This window comes from Tasmannia lanceolata, unplaced genomic scaffold, assembly GCF_043159265.1.
Source record: "Tasmannia lanceolata isolate RefF3 unplaced genomic scaffold, GAP_Taslan_0.1 ptg000004l, whole genome shotgun sequence".
Lineage (NCBI taxonomy): Eukaryota > Viridiplantae > Streptophyta > Magnoliopsida > Canellales > Winteraceae > Tasmannia > Tasmannia lanceolata.
In genome coordinates this window covers 3,314,101-3,327,984 of record NW_027518681.1, presented here as the reverse complement: position 1 = coordinate 3,327,984, position 13,884 = coordinate 3,314,101, and the positions used below count along the sequence as shown (strand labels likewise).

At 44.2% G+C, this 13,884-nt stretch overlaps 2 protein-coding genes across 2 annotated transcripts in view; one reads left to right on the top strand and one right to left on the bottom strand.

Moving 5' to 3' along the window:
* Window positions 1–490: 490 nt before the first annotated feature.
* LOC143875931 (uncharacterized) lies at window positions 491–10,383 on the bottom strand. The gene is made up of 5 exons (XM_077377513.1): window positions 10,273–10,383; window positions 1,659–1,983; window positions 1,133–1,575; window positions 780–1,043; window positions 491–514 (listed from the first exon to the last, which is right to left on the bottom strand). The coding sequence occupies exons 1-5, from the start codon at window positions 10,381–10,383 to the stop codon at window positions 491–493; spliced, it is 1,167 nt and encodes a 388-aa protein (XP_077233628.1).
* The window catches only part of LOC143876055 (uncharacterized), a 32,747-nt gene continuing 27,196 nt past the window's right edge, over window positions 8,334–13,884 (top strand). Inside the window, exon 1 of the mRNA XM_077377664.1 lies at window positions 8,334–8,492. The gene's annotated coding sequence lies outside the window, so the exon portion shown is untranslated. The remainder of the gene's footprint in view (window positions 8,493–13,884) is intronic.

Here is a 13,884-nt window from a genome sequence, read left to right as displayed (position 1 = left end):
ACTCATTGGAAACCCAGTTCACAAAACTTGGGTACTCACTGGAAACCCAGTTCTTAAACTTGGGTACGCACTGGAAACCCAGTTCACAAAACTTGGGTACTCATTAGAAACCCAGTTCTTAAACTTGGGTACGCACTGGAAACCCAGTTCACAAAGCTTGGGTACTCACTGGAAACCGAGTTCTTAAACTTGGGTACGCACTGGAAACCCAGTTCACAAAGCTTGGGTACTCACTGGAAACCGAGTTCTTAAACTTGGGTATGCACTGGAAACCCAGTTCACAAAACTTGGGTACTCACTGGAAACCCAGTTCACAAAACTTGGGTACTTGTTAAAAGACCAGTTCGTCGAAATTCGACCATCAACGGCCTCACTCACAGGTTATCAAAATAAAAAGACAAAGTCAAGCAAATCACTCAGCTGAGAAGTATCAGAGACAGACAAATTTCATTGATCAGAATATGTGGGGCCTCGAGGGCCATTACAAAATTCACTTTAAACATGCTGGTAAAAGCTGTAGGGTCTCAAGGACCATTACAAAAAGAGGTCAAAACAAAGACAAAACAAAAAAAAAATCTCTAAGCATCTGGAAGAGAGGTGATGTCAGCAGGAGTATCAGCAGGAGTATCTGGCTCCTCATCAGTAATCTTCGGCCTGGCAGGGAGAGTCATGTTCTGCATCAATAGATTTGGATTGCAGGCCTGGAGCTCCTGGAGGCAGTCGTAGTATCCAAGACTGTAAGCCTCGCTCGACAGGCTGAAAAGTTCAGCCTCCTTTGCCTCTGTGGCCTCTTTTACTGCCTTCTCCTGCCTGTCAGTGGCCCTTCCTCTTTGAGCCTCCATGGCTTCAGCAGCCTTGGCCAGTTTCCTCTTCTCTGCGGCCAGATCTTCTTTTAACATCTTCTTCTCCTCCTCTATTCGCCCAATGCTCGTTTGAAGCTCCTGCACCTCAGCGGCCAACTTTCCGTTCACCTCTTCAGATGAAGTAATGGCTTGGGAGAAGCTCTTACTCTTCTCCTTGAGGTCATTATAGTATAGCAAGATCTGAAGAAAGAACAGAAAGAAACAGGCATCAGTATGGTGAAAGGAAGAAATGGGCAGAAAGTTAGCAAATCAAAGCACTACTTCCTTACCTGGTAAGCGGAGGACAACACAGCCTCCTCTCCTGTAGCTGGCGGCTCGTAAAGGACCTGTTGCTTGTCCTTCTGCAGCAAACACTTGCTCATAAGCTCTGCTGCTACCCGGCTCTCGCCTAAGGCAGTGTCATCCTTCAGAACGGCCCAATTGGGTCGAAAGACTCGCTCACTAATCCCCGCAGGAGGGCGAGCCCCAGAACCGGCTCCGGTAGAAGCACCACCGGACTTAGAAGAGCCACCGCCCTGAGCAAAGGGGCCTACTAGCTTCACCTTAGTCTTGGGCCTCTGGGATGGGGGAGGAATGCCCTGTGACGGGGCCGGACTCCCCAGCACAGTCGCTTTTCTCTTCTGGCGCTCCTGCTGCGCCTGTTGAGCACCTTCTTGTGCCCGCGGTTGAGCTCCCTGCCTGATTTTCTCGACGGTTGATTGTTTCTTCATCTCTGCAAGACAAATGAGCAGCCAACGGTCAGAAGCAAGTATATAAAAAAATAAACAGATTGCATAGACAAGTCTAGCTACATACGTTCTGGAGTCGCGGCACTCACGCCCAGCCCGACCAGAATCGCCTCTTCAGAAAACTCCTTACAACGGATGAGGCCCGATTGCTCAATCTCCTTCCGCATCAAGGCGAATGTTATACTGTCCTCACCTTCGAGGAGCGGCTTTCGACTCAGTTTTGAGGTATCTGGAGTGTCCCACACTAGAGGGACGGACCAGGGCTCACTGGCCTCCTGATCCACAACATAGAAGAATCTGTTCTTCCACGAGTGAATCGACGAAGGAATGCCAGTGATTATCTTCCGTTCAGGGCGCCGGCTAATGTAGATCCAGCCCCCTTCTTTATGCTTCTTCAGGTGTGCACAAGCACGGAACAGTGACAAAGTCACGCTCCTCTCTAACCGACCGTGGACGAGGTATAAAAACCCAACTAATAATCTCCATGAGTTCGGAGCTACCTGGGCCGGGGCTAGTCCGTAGTATCGCAGCACCGCTGAGAAAAAGGGGTGCAACGGAAATCGGAGTCCTGCCCTCAGTGACTCCTCATAAATACAGAGATCCTGGCTCTCGTTGCAGGCTCTGTCTCCCTCTATAGCTGCCCTCAGCTCAAATCTCGGGGGCACACAGTATTTATCCCTGATATCTCCCAGCATAGACCTGGTGAGGTAGTTCTCCTCGACTAGAGCTTGCAAGTTGTATTTTGGATCGGCATCCATCCGCGCTCTAGCGATCACCTCCACGGCCCGGCCAGGAAGGAATGTTGTGGACGCTTCAGCAACGTCGCTCTCAACACTCCCTCCTGCTCGCGGGAGACTGCCAGTAAAGGGTGGAGTGGCATTCAGATCTAAGATCACTTCATCCCTATCCCCTCCGTCGTCACTATCTACAAGGTCTATCCTATCAGACGGACTAGCCAAAAAAGGCTCCTGAGGCATCCTAAACTCCGAAATACTGCTAGTGGAGGACCCCGTACCGGACTCGGAATCGGAAGTACTATCAGACATAGTAAAAGGAAGGGCTGAGAGGAATACCGGTGAGTGGAGCTCTTAAAAGATCTTGAAACGCGACTGCGAGCTACGGGCTGCGAACTGCGATCTGCGATCTGCGATCTGCGAGCTGCGAACTGAGAAGTGGAAACTCCCAGAGCAAGAAGAGAAAAAAGATGAAAGGTAAAAAGTAAAAAGTGAAGGGGGGTAAACCTCCTTATATAGTTTTTCAGAGGCGGTGGGGTAATAAATGCGATGCACGCATCTCGAGGCCATCCGGATTGCGCCACGTGTCCCCTATTTATGACGGACACATTCTCCCACCATCAATACGATCAAGCACGCGCGTAAACATTCACGTCCCAAAGATGGATCTCCGCACTCCGCACTCCGCACTCCGCACACAAAATTCAGTCCGGAAAAAACCGTACTGGATATAACGCGTTCTCACAAGACGACAAAAATCAGTCCGGTCCGCACCGAACTGGCCGCTAGAAGACAAAATTCAGTCCGGAAAAAACCGTACTGGATATAACGCGTTCTCATAAGACGACAAAAATCAGTCCGGTCCGCACCGAACTGGCCGCTAGAAGACAAAATTCAGTCCGGAAAAAACCGTACTGGATATAACGCGTTCTCATAAGACGACAAAAATCAGTCCGGTCCGCACCGAACTGGCCGCTAGAAGACAAAATTCAGTCCGGAAAAAACCGTACTGGATATAACGCGTTCTCACAAGACGACAAAAATCAGTCCGGTCCGCACCGAACTGGCCGCTAGAAGACAAAATTCAGTCCGGAAAAAACCGTACTGGATATAACGCGTTCTCATAAGACGACAAAAATCAGTCCGGTCCGCACCGAACTGGCCGCTAGAAGACAAAATTCAGTCCGGAAAAAACCGTACTGGATATAACGCGTTCTCATAAGACGACAAAAATCAGTCCGGTCCGCACCGAACTGGCCGCTAGAAGACAAAATTCAGTCCGGAAAAAACCGTACTAGATATAACGCGTTCTATGAAGCAATAGGAGCCAGTCCGGTTGAAGCCGTACTCCGGACTGCGAACTCCCAACTCCGGACTCCGGACTGCGAAACTCCGGACTGGATATTTGACTCTGTGTTGCGCCAGGAGCCAGTCCGGTTGAAGCCGTACTCCGGACTGCGAACTCCCAACTCCGGACTCCGGACTGCGAACTCCGGACTGGATATTTGACTCTGTGTTGCGCCAGGAGCCAGTCCGGTTGAAGCCGTACTCCGGACTGCGAACTCCCAACTCCGGACTCCGGACTGCGAACTCCGGACTGGATATTTGACTCTGTGTTGCGCCAGGAGCCAGTCCGGTTGAAGCCGTACTCCGGACGCCGGACTGCGAACTCCGAACTCCGAAATCCGGACTGCGAACTCCGGACTCCGTGCTAAATTCTTCGATTCACCCCCGAACAACGTCTCCCCATCCAGAACAACGAGTGATCACACTTTCCCAAGTCCTTCAATGACTTGGAAAACTGGGGGGCAACTGATGGGGTGTGAAAACACCAGCCTCTCACAGGCTGCCACCTGTCCCAGAGTAGGTGAGACTCAGCCTCTCACAGGCTGCCACCTGTCCCAGAGTAGGTGAGACTCAGCCTCTCACAGGCTGCCACCTGTCCCAGAGTAGGTGAGTCTCAGCCTCTCACAGGCTGCCACCTGTTCAGAGTAGGTGAGATCCAGCCTCTCACAGGCCGCCACCTGTCCTGGACACCTGTCCAGGACACCTCAACAGATTTTCCCTATAAATAGGGGACTAAAGCTCAGACTGATGGGTAATGCGAAAATCCCTTCTCTCCCTAAACTCTTAAGACATCTCCCCTTCACTCCTGCTCATACTGACTTGAGTGTCGAAGGGCCTGTCCGGAGTAAAACCCGGTCTGGTCTTCTGACCTCGCTTGCCTTGTGCAGGACTAAGCACTCACCGCAGGACTCATACTCAACCTCCCTCGTCGCTCGCTCTCAGCTCTTACGCCACTGCTGTACCTGTTACCGATTTTTGGTCTAACAAGACACTCATCTTGTTAATGAGACAAGCTCACCCACCTTGTTTTTTCCCTTTTTTTAATTGGGTGCTGATAGTTTTTTGAGAATTGTATTAGCTTTTGACAGATGGGTAAAGGGAATAAAAGACAAGGTGAGTTTGTCTCATTATCAAAGCATTCTAGTTCAAATATCAGTAGCCCTCTGAAAACTTTGCTTCATGCTAAAGTTAAAGGCTCTTCTGTGCAATTTGTGTTTGGGTTCATTATTTAGTACATGTGCTTGTCAGATCATCTACAATTTTATGCATGGACATCTTAGATTATCTTTACGCGAGTAACTTGGCTTAGCTTTTGATAAGTTTAGAGAATTTCGATTATTTTTGGATGAATTACAATGAGAATCAATGGTGCTTATATAAAACACTTATGAGATAAACATGGCAAGAAGATATTCATAATCTAAACGTTGTTGCATAATCTAAACCAACTTGCTTAAACTACCCCAATCTATCCCACAATCAAATCTTGGAAGATAAGATCTTATTCTAAGATGGATTTGATTTTATTCTCTAACATGCTCTCTCAAAAGTATGTGGATTGAAAAATTAACATACGTTTGATTACAATCGCATTCCCCAGTATAATAGAATTCCCCAGATTACAATCAAAATCCCAATGCCCAAAATTACGAATGTAATCAAAATCTACCAAATTGATGCACACTATAGAAAGTTGATGACGAATATCCTTGATGATGATGTCCGATGTTGTTGCATGATCGCCGCACGTTGTTGAAGAACGTGCCAAATGAAAGATGAGTCGTGAAGAGCTTCAACGAACTGGATTGGACTCAAGCCTGCATGGGCGAGTCTTTAGGCCAGTTTAGAATTCTAAATCTTCTGGAAATGGGTCGCAGTGGACCGAGCCTCAATGGGCAAAAGAAAGCCTCTATGGGCAAGACATCATGGGTCGATCCTCCTGGGATTAGACATCATGGGCCGCTCCTCATGGAAATAGAAACTACTCTCTCAAGCACGGACCTCAAGGAATTGAGGCCCTCAATTGAGTAAAGCTCACATTTCATGCACGCACCTAGAGAGAATGAAAAGCAGATATGAGAGCGACAAATAACAGCTGGAAAGTGTCATGACAAATATCCACAGCAAAGGCACGAAAGAAGAAACTTTTTTTAGTGTGCATATCAAATTTGGGGTTTGTGTTGTGCATAAGACATGATGAGGATTGTTTTCAAGAAGGAGAGAAGGAATTGAAGATAAGAGAAAAATTAGAATGGAAATGAGTTGCGTATATTAATTTTGGGGATCTAAGATGGATGGTGCGTTTTGGCAAAAGATGGAAGACGCGGGGGTACCTTTTTTATTATTTTCTTTGTTTGGTACATAAGCGTAAGAAGAAAAATGCCCAAGAATAAAACTCTCTTTTTTTGGTACTGCTCATTTCCATAATGATCTCCACGCACGCCACTTCTATATCTTTTGAATGCTTGAATGATCCCCAACCCCTATTAAGTCCCTTTGTTAGTTGCCCCCGACTTTTCCTTTATTTTTGTAAAAAAAATCAAAAAATTAGAGAAACACCCCTGAGTTTTGGCATTGGCACTCCCCTATGCGAATCCTCGAGTCCCGATGCTTACCTGCATACTCTATTTTGACTCGTACGTCTACCCTCTTGTCTTTCGAGTATTTTATACTCCTTACAAGCCAAAATTGAAGAAAAGACAAGCTGAGTGGGGGCCAATAGCATTTTCCTAGGAAAAAATTAAAGAGAAAGACATATTCACTTCCCCTTTTCTTGCGTGGACCACCCCTGTAGTGTAAAGAATAACCTAGTCAAGGGATGGCCAGAGGAAGAAGGAGAGCAAATATACCATTTCCTTTTAGTCACCCCCCCCCCCCCCCCCCCCCCCCCCCCCCAAAACTACGCGACCGCGCATTTTGCAAAAAGAAATAATTAATACATTGAAGTGCTCTATCCTGAATGGAAAAAGGGGCCCAACATTTATCATCTATCTATACTAAATACTAAGTATGTTTTTTTCATCTGTCATTCGTCTTTTTTTCCAAGATAAGAAATAGGGGTGTCAACGGATCCACTTCGGATTGGATCCACCTATGTCTTAGTCACGATCCATTCAAATCCCTTATCGGTCGGATCGGATTCGGAGTGTTCTTCGGATCCTACTTCTTGTGTCCCGGTCACGATCCATTTCAAATCGGACCGTCCATCGGAGTGTCCTAGTAGGTCCTACTTACAAAACAACAAAAAAGTCTCAGCCTTCTTCATTTGAAACGAACTCCAAAACTTCCTCAATTTATAAAATAATTAGTCACTATATCTAATAATAACCCATGATTTCGGTGAAGAATAGGATTTATTGTTGAAAAGAACTCCACTATTCGAGGTGCAAGACGATAAAACTTTTGAGTAACTAATCCTTGTTGAAGGTGAGTCGCAAGTTTACAGGAAGAAACACCGACAGAGGATATGAATAGAAAAAAGATGCCTGGAAAAGGGGGGAAGTGGAAAGTTGTAAGCTAAGTAATATTTACATTTTTATGAAAATAACCCTCCTTTAAGTATTAATATAAGAAATATTTTGAGGGTATTTTAGTAAAATGATTTCAGATTGTGACTATCCATCGGATTTTTTTGCCATGTCTTGATCACGATCTGAAATTTTTCGGATCTTACGAAGAGGATCCATAATATGTCCATGGATCCTTCTCATGTGCCTAGATCCTGTTTATTAAGGTTTGAATTCGGACTGTCCATTGGACCGTCTGGGTCCATTGACACCCCTAATAAGAAATCTGGTACACCAAAGAAAAGTGTATTTTATTCAATATAAAATTTCGGTTGAAATTTCGGTGAAATATTAAAATAATTTAACAAAACAGATTTTTTGGGTGAAATTGATTTCGACCGAAATAAAGTAACGTTTCAGATAACGGTCATTTCGGTGTTGGTCATTTTGGTTCGAAATTTTGGATTTTGATCGAAATTTAAAACCATGATTTTGATAATGACACGGAATCACATACTGGTTCCATTGCCTGACTGTGGCAATCCAAACAAAGGCATAAATCATTCTGTACTTCTTGAATAACAACGATGGTTTCAAATTATATATAGTGCTAATCATGGTTTAAAATTCGACTAAAATTCGAAATTTCGGTGGGGATCAAAACCGAAATTTTCCGAAATTCAATTTTTCACCATTTACCAAATTTTGGTAATTTCGGTCTGAAATTTCGATTTAATGACATTATTTAGTAAAAGAAAAAGTGTTACAAAATTTAGGCCGAAATTTGGAACCAAATTACCAAATTTCGGCGAAATCCGAAATTTTGATTTTTGGTGGGGTCTGGAACGGTTACTGAAACCGACTCCAAAATTTTGGTTTTTGGTGGGGTCCGAAATGGTTATCGAAACCGAAATTTTAAACCATGGTGCTAATGTCCTCACTACCATATTTTATAATGACACTACTCACTGAATTTTGACGATTGCACTCCTCACTTTATTAAAATGTACGGAATGGCCCATACCACAGGATGATCCAAATCGTCCATTAGATGGGCCACTCCCTAAATAGGTTGTGCCCAGGAAGAATTTTCATAGGTTGATCCTAACCCTTCAGAGAGGGTTATAGAATTTTCATATGTTTCCGCGACTTTTTCCGCCTAAAGTTTCCGATAGTTAGCAATAATCGACAGTATCTATCGAGAGACCTTTTTGTTTTTCACGCCATCTCTCTCTCTCTCTCTCTCTCTCTCTCTCTCTCCATTCTCTGCCCTAGCACTTCCCCAACCCAAATCGCCGGCTCCTCCCATAATTGGTAATCACACTCTCTCTATCTCTCTCTCTCTCTCTCTCTCTCTGACTTGTTATTTTTCTTCTATTCCCTTATCTTTTTTTTCAGATTTTGGGTTGGGGTTTTTGTTTTAAAAGCTTATTATTGATATTTTGGGTAGGGTGTTGGGTTTGGATTTTACAGAGTTGGGGTTTCGGGTTTCGATTTTTGAGGGTTTTGGGTTTTGATTTTACATATTTAGGGTTTAGGGCTTTGATTTTACATATTTACAGGGTTTTAGGGTTCTGATTTTACATATTTTGGATAGGGTTTTGGGTTTATATTTTTATAGATTTTAGGGTTTTGGGTTTTGATTTTACAGATTTGGGTTTTGGGCTTTTATTTTACTGATTTTGGGTAGAGTTTTAATTGCTGGAACAAATTATGCTTTGGTCTTCTCTATATGCAGTGTTTTTCTTTATTTGCTCTTTATGAATGGTGTTGATGCTGATCTAATCAATTCCCTTTAATTGTGTGATATATTTTATGCTAGGATTTCTATTCCATTTTGAGGCTGCATTGACTAGCTTATACACACACACACACCGACACACACATGGACACAGACATTAAGCTTATACACACACACATTGAGTAGCTTATATACACACACACTGACACACACACATGACACACAGACATTAGGGTAGTGCCACTTGCTATCATGCAATTTGACAGCCCTGTTTTAGTTTCTTCGTGTGCTTGCCTTTTGGAGCTTTGTGGATTATCTGCTAGCATGCTCCATGGACACACAGACGTTATTGTTTCTTTTACTTGTTACATTTGCACTATCTGTCTCTTACCTTACAATATGACATCCAAATGTAAGGTAAGAGGACTACCCACATGTCATTGCTTCATACTACTTACGAAATGTTGAGAACCACCCACATGTTTTTGTTAGATGGACGATAGGAGACTTAAGACCGAGGATGGTCGCCCAACCAAGCACGCAACCCACATGTTATTGTGACTTAGGTTGGTACTTGTCATTGGCATGGTTATTTTTCTTCTTTTGATTGTGGTAGTTTTCTTATTTTGATTTGTCCCAGATGTTGGACCCACTTATTGCGGTCACATTTGTGGCGTAGGTTCTATGCGGGCTTCATTTTGCATGTTAGGTTTATGTTTAACAGGTTTTTGTCGAGTTTCTGTGCAACTAAACAAATGTTTCTGTATTTTTTGTTAGTTTCTGTCAGGTTTACTGGCAACGAAAGACTCATCTGACAGGTTTTCTGTCTGGTTTCTTTTCCTTTCTTTTCCATTTTGCCCTGTCAGATTACTTCCCTTCCCTTTACGTTCCCTTCCTTTCCCGACAAGTGAACAGAGCATAAGGGTTTCTTGGATCTTAGCAGAGGGGGAGACGGAGAGAGAGATAGAGAGAGAAGGGTTTCAATCTCCTTCCTCGCCGATCTCGCCGGTGCTCCGATCACCCCCACCTCACTGTCCCCATCCCCAACATCAACACCCACCTTCACCCTCTCCACCATCAAACCCATTTCTCTCTATTCCAGAACCTAGCCACCATACCCATCTCCATTGATTCCGGCAATCTTGCCGAATCGACCAATCCCCGTTGAATCTCACTACCATCTTCCACCTTCACCTCTGTCCTAGATAACCACCTCCACCATCTGATCCATTCATTGCTTCATCTCCTCCACCATTTTTCTCATCCCCTCAGTTCAAGCCACCACCTCCATCGCTCCATCTCCACAACCACCATCGACAGACCTCATTTTCTTCTCCCAAACCCAATTATTACCAGACCCACTACCCTATTTCTCAGGCTATTCCACCGGAATCCAAGCGCTCGACCTCCATCTCCGTCAATGCCTGATCTCTGATTATCTTCTCCAAGCTCATCTAAATCCATTTCATCACCCTACAAATCATCACCCCTACAACCTTTGGCAACTACCATGGATTTTGGCAACTCCCTCCTCTGCAATCCCATCAGTCCCTTGCGTCTTTGTAAAATCTGATCCAAACAACTTACAAACCTCATTACCACTGTCAATCCCTTCACCATCGCCCGTTTCAAACTTTCAACCACCGCCACCATGAGAAGCATAAAAGCATAGAAGCTGGAAACAGAACAGCGTACTCCTCCTGAACTGGTATGTTGGCCAAGGGCAACACCAATCCTAGTTCATCATCCCTTCACCATCGCCCGTTTCAACCACCGCCACCATGAGAAGCATAAAAGCATAGAAGCTGGAAACAGAACAGTGTACTCCTCCTGGACTGGTATGTTGGCTAAGGGCAACGCCAATCCTAGTTCATCATCTGTATGGTCATCTCGTAACAATCCTCTGCAAAACTCCTCGATGATGTCTTCCTCTGTGATCTCATCTGGCTCTACATGAGTAATCTCTATGAATGCCATCGCCTCCTGATCAATGTGGCTGATATGCTCGCCAGTAGCAGTGAAGTCAGACACACTATCATCCTGTACCCTAAAAATCTCCGTCTCAACCTGCTCAATGTGTGCATCTACTGTGGAATCAACACTGGCATTATGTTCAGTAAAATGCCTATACTCTCTAAGCTCTGGCAAAGTGTCATAAGTCACTACACACTGTGACTTTGAGTGGTCCTCGATACTCCCTAAGTTCTGGCAAAGTGTCATAAGTCACTACACACTGTGACTTAGTGGTCCTCTGTCGACTCTGGCATTGTATCTTCTTGAAAATCTACCAATGCCTCTGTCTCTAATGTGGAAATGTCAACTCCTCTGCAAGGCCATCTGATCCAACATAAGCTCTAGCTTTTTCATCCTTGCTTTGGCGGTTTGGCCTCTTGTTACGACGCGCTTCCTCCTCTCGCATCAAACTATGGCGGTACCGACAATAAGCCAATGGAGCATAGACCCTCATGAACTCATCACGGACCTCCTCCCATCGACTAAAACGAGTCTCGTTTGCTGCAAGTCGCGCTGTCAACATATCCACTGTCAACATACCCACCTACATAGATCCAGCATTTCTGACCACAGTCTCTCTGACTCGGCGAATGGTAGCTTGGAAGTTGTAGCCATAATACCCATGATAATACCCATGATAATCCCCAAATGTGACGATCCATCGTAAACACGTCGTCTTGTAGTGACCGTAGTGGTCAAATCCTTCAAAGTGTGGTGCAAACGGTGGAGCCATGCCAAATAGATCCTCAAATATGAGCCGCCAACTAAGAAAAAATAGCAGGCATGCAATCAAAGCGATATATGACCCAAATAATTGGTAACCCTCGGAAAACAATGTCAAAGCAAGCCAATAACCACTAACAAACAATCTAGGACCAAAGCCAATGACAAACAACCATATCAATGAAGACTCTGATCCGGATATGTCAAGAGCATAGTATAGTAATCAAAACAGTCCACAAACACTATCACATGATTCTAGCATCCAATAACAAGCTAATTATAAGTAGAGCATCCAGCTGCGAGGCCAAGTGCGAGGGAAGCTCACTCCTAGGATCCACCAGACTAGGAAACCTCATGTAGAATTTTTGCAGGGAGGGATCAAGTGCAAGGGCAATGATCAATTCCAAAAGTAAAATAATAAAGCTGCTGGAATTGCGACTAGTTCAGAATTCCTGGACTAGGTAAGGGGAATTTCGGCTGGGAATAGCACCTTTCGATTTGAATTCCAAGCTTTCACAAATTAGTAGTAATTGTAGCCCTCTTTTAAGAGTCTTCTCCAATATAGAATTCCGCAAAGTAATTCCGCAGCTAAGTCATTGATACAGGCTAACATAAATATTTGGTTGTGGGGACTGATTGGGTTGCAGGAGGTATGATGTTCAGCCCTTAAACTAGGGACTTTCAATTAAGGATTTATTGGTGTCTAACAAAGACTTTTATCTCTCTAAGAATCCTTAGTTGTTCGTGGATCTGGGAGTCATTTCAGTTCCAAACAAGAGAAGCCATTTATCATGAAGAATTCGAAATCATAGAAGGCAGCAAACATCTATATTAACAAATACTATTAAGCATGTAAAAAACGAGGAAACAGGCACAAAGATCAGTGCACCTGTCAAACTTGAAGTTGCTGTTTCTCTTATGCTCAGGTGTTTGTGAAGGTTACACTACTTATGGAATTTAGTTAAGAAGTGAATCGAAAATAGGGCTGGCAATTTCACCCGAAAAAGCGGGGATCCGCCCCGTTTGGGGAGGGGATTCCCCGATTTGAAAGGGGAAGGGGAATATAAAAATTCCCCGGTGCGGGAGGGGAAGGGGAAGGGGATGGAGTTGTCCCCGCCCCGCTAATCAATGCCATTTTTTTTGTAAATTTTTAAGTGTTTTTTTTAAGGAAAACTACTAGAAACTCTGTGGATCGGCTACAAGATTCCCCTAAACATAAACTTAGCTTGTCTTTTCCTTTTAATTAGCTTCTGAGAGCATTTTGGGAACTATAATAACCTTTTCACAGATGTTGAAATAATAAAGACAAGCTGAGAGCCTGAGACGCTGAGTGTATGCAATTATCAAAAAATCGTAGTGCCAACAGAATTTTAGGGTTGGATTGCAGGTTTTAATTTTCAACAAGAAAAATTTAGCTACTAGAAATTTGTTTCATGTCAGCACTAGACTGAATTGCAGTTAAAGAAATAAGTCATTTGTTGATTTTGTTCTCTTCTCCATTCTCATTTCTCATGCTCATCTGGGGGTTAACATGCTATACAGAATGAACTAATGAACATTATTTTGTGTGTGTGAGCGCCCACTTATGGACTTTTAAAGTTCATTGTGACTACTGAAATAGTTACTTTTTGCACATTGGCTGCCTGTTAATGAAGGTAATCCTGGTGCTCATTTCCTATTTATCATTCCATAATTTATGCAGAAAATTGCTGAAAGATTAGGTCCTGTTGTTATTTATGTTTGTTGTCTCATCCATGCATTTCTGATTTTGTCCATCTGTTTGTTGATCACATGAATAGAATCATAGCATTCATCACAATATTGTCTGTAATGGACGTAGAAGAAAGAAGCTCTGTTTGCTGGTTTGGTTGGGTTCCAAAGAGGGGGCGGGGCGGGGATTTTGTCCCCGAAGGATGCGGGGAGGGGAAGGGGATTAGATATTCCCCGCGGGGAGGGGAGGGGGATTCCCCACCATCCCCGCAAAGGGGAAGGGGAAGGGGAGGGGGAAAATTCCCCGCAGAGGGGAAGGGGAAGGGGACCCCAACATCCGGCCCCGACCCGCCCCGTTGCCACCCCTAATCGAAAAGCTGTTTTCCACTGAAAAAAATCATTAGTCCACATAGCATAATTCTGATATGGCGACGTCAACTTGAATTAACTTGTGACCATTAGTGTTTAACCTGAGATGTAGGAATAGATTGAACCTCTTATCAATCCCCGCATTTTGAT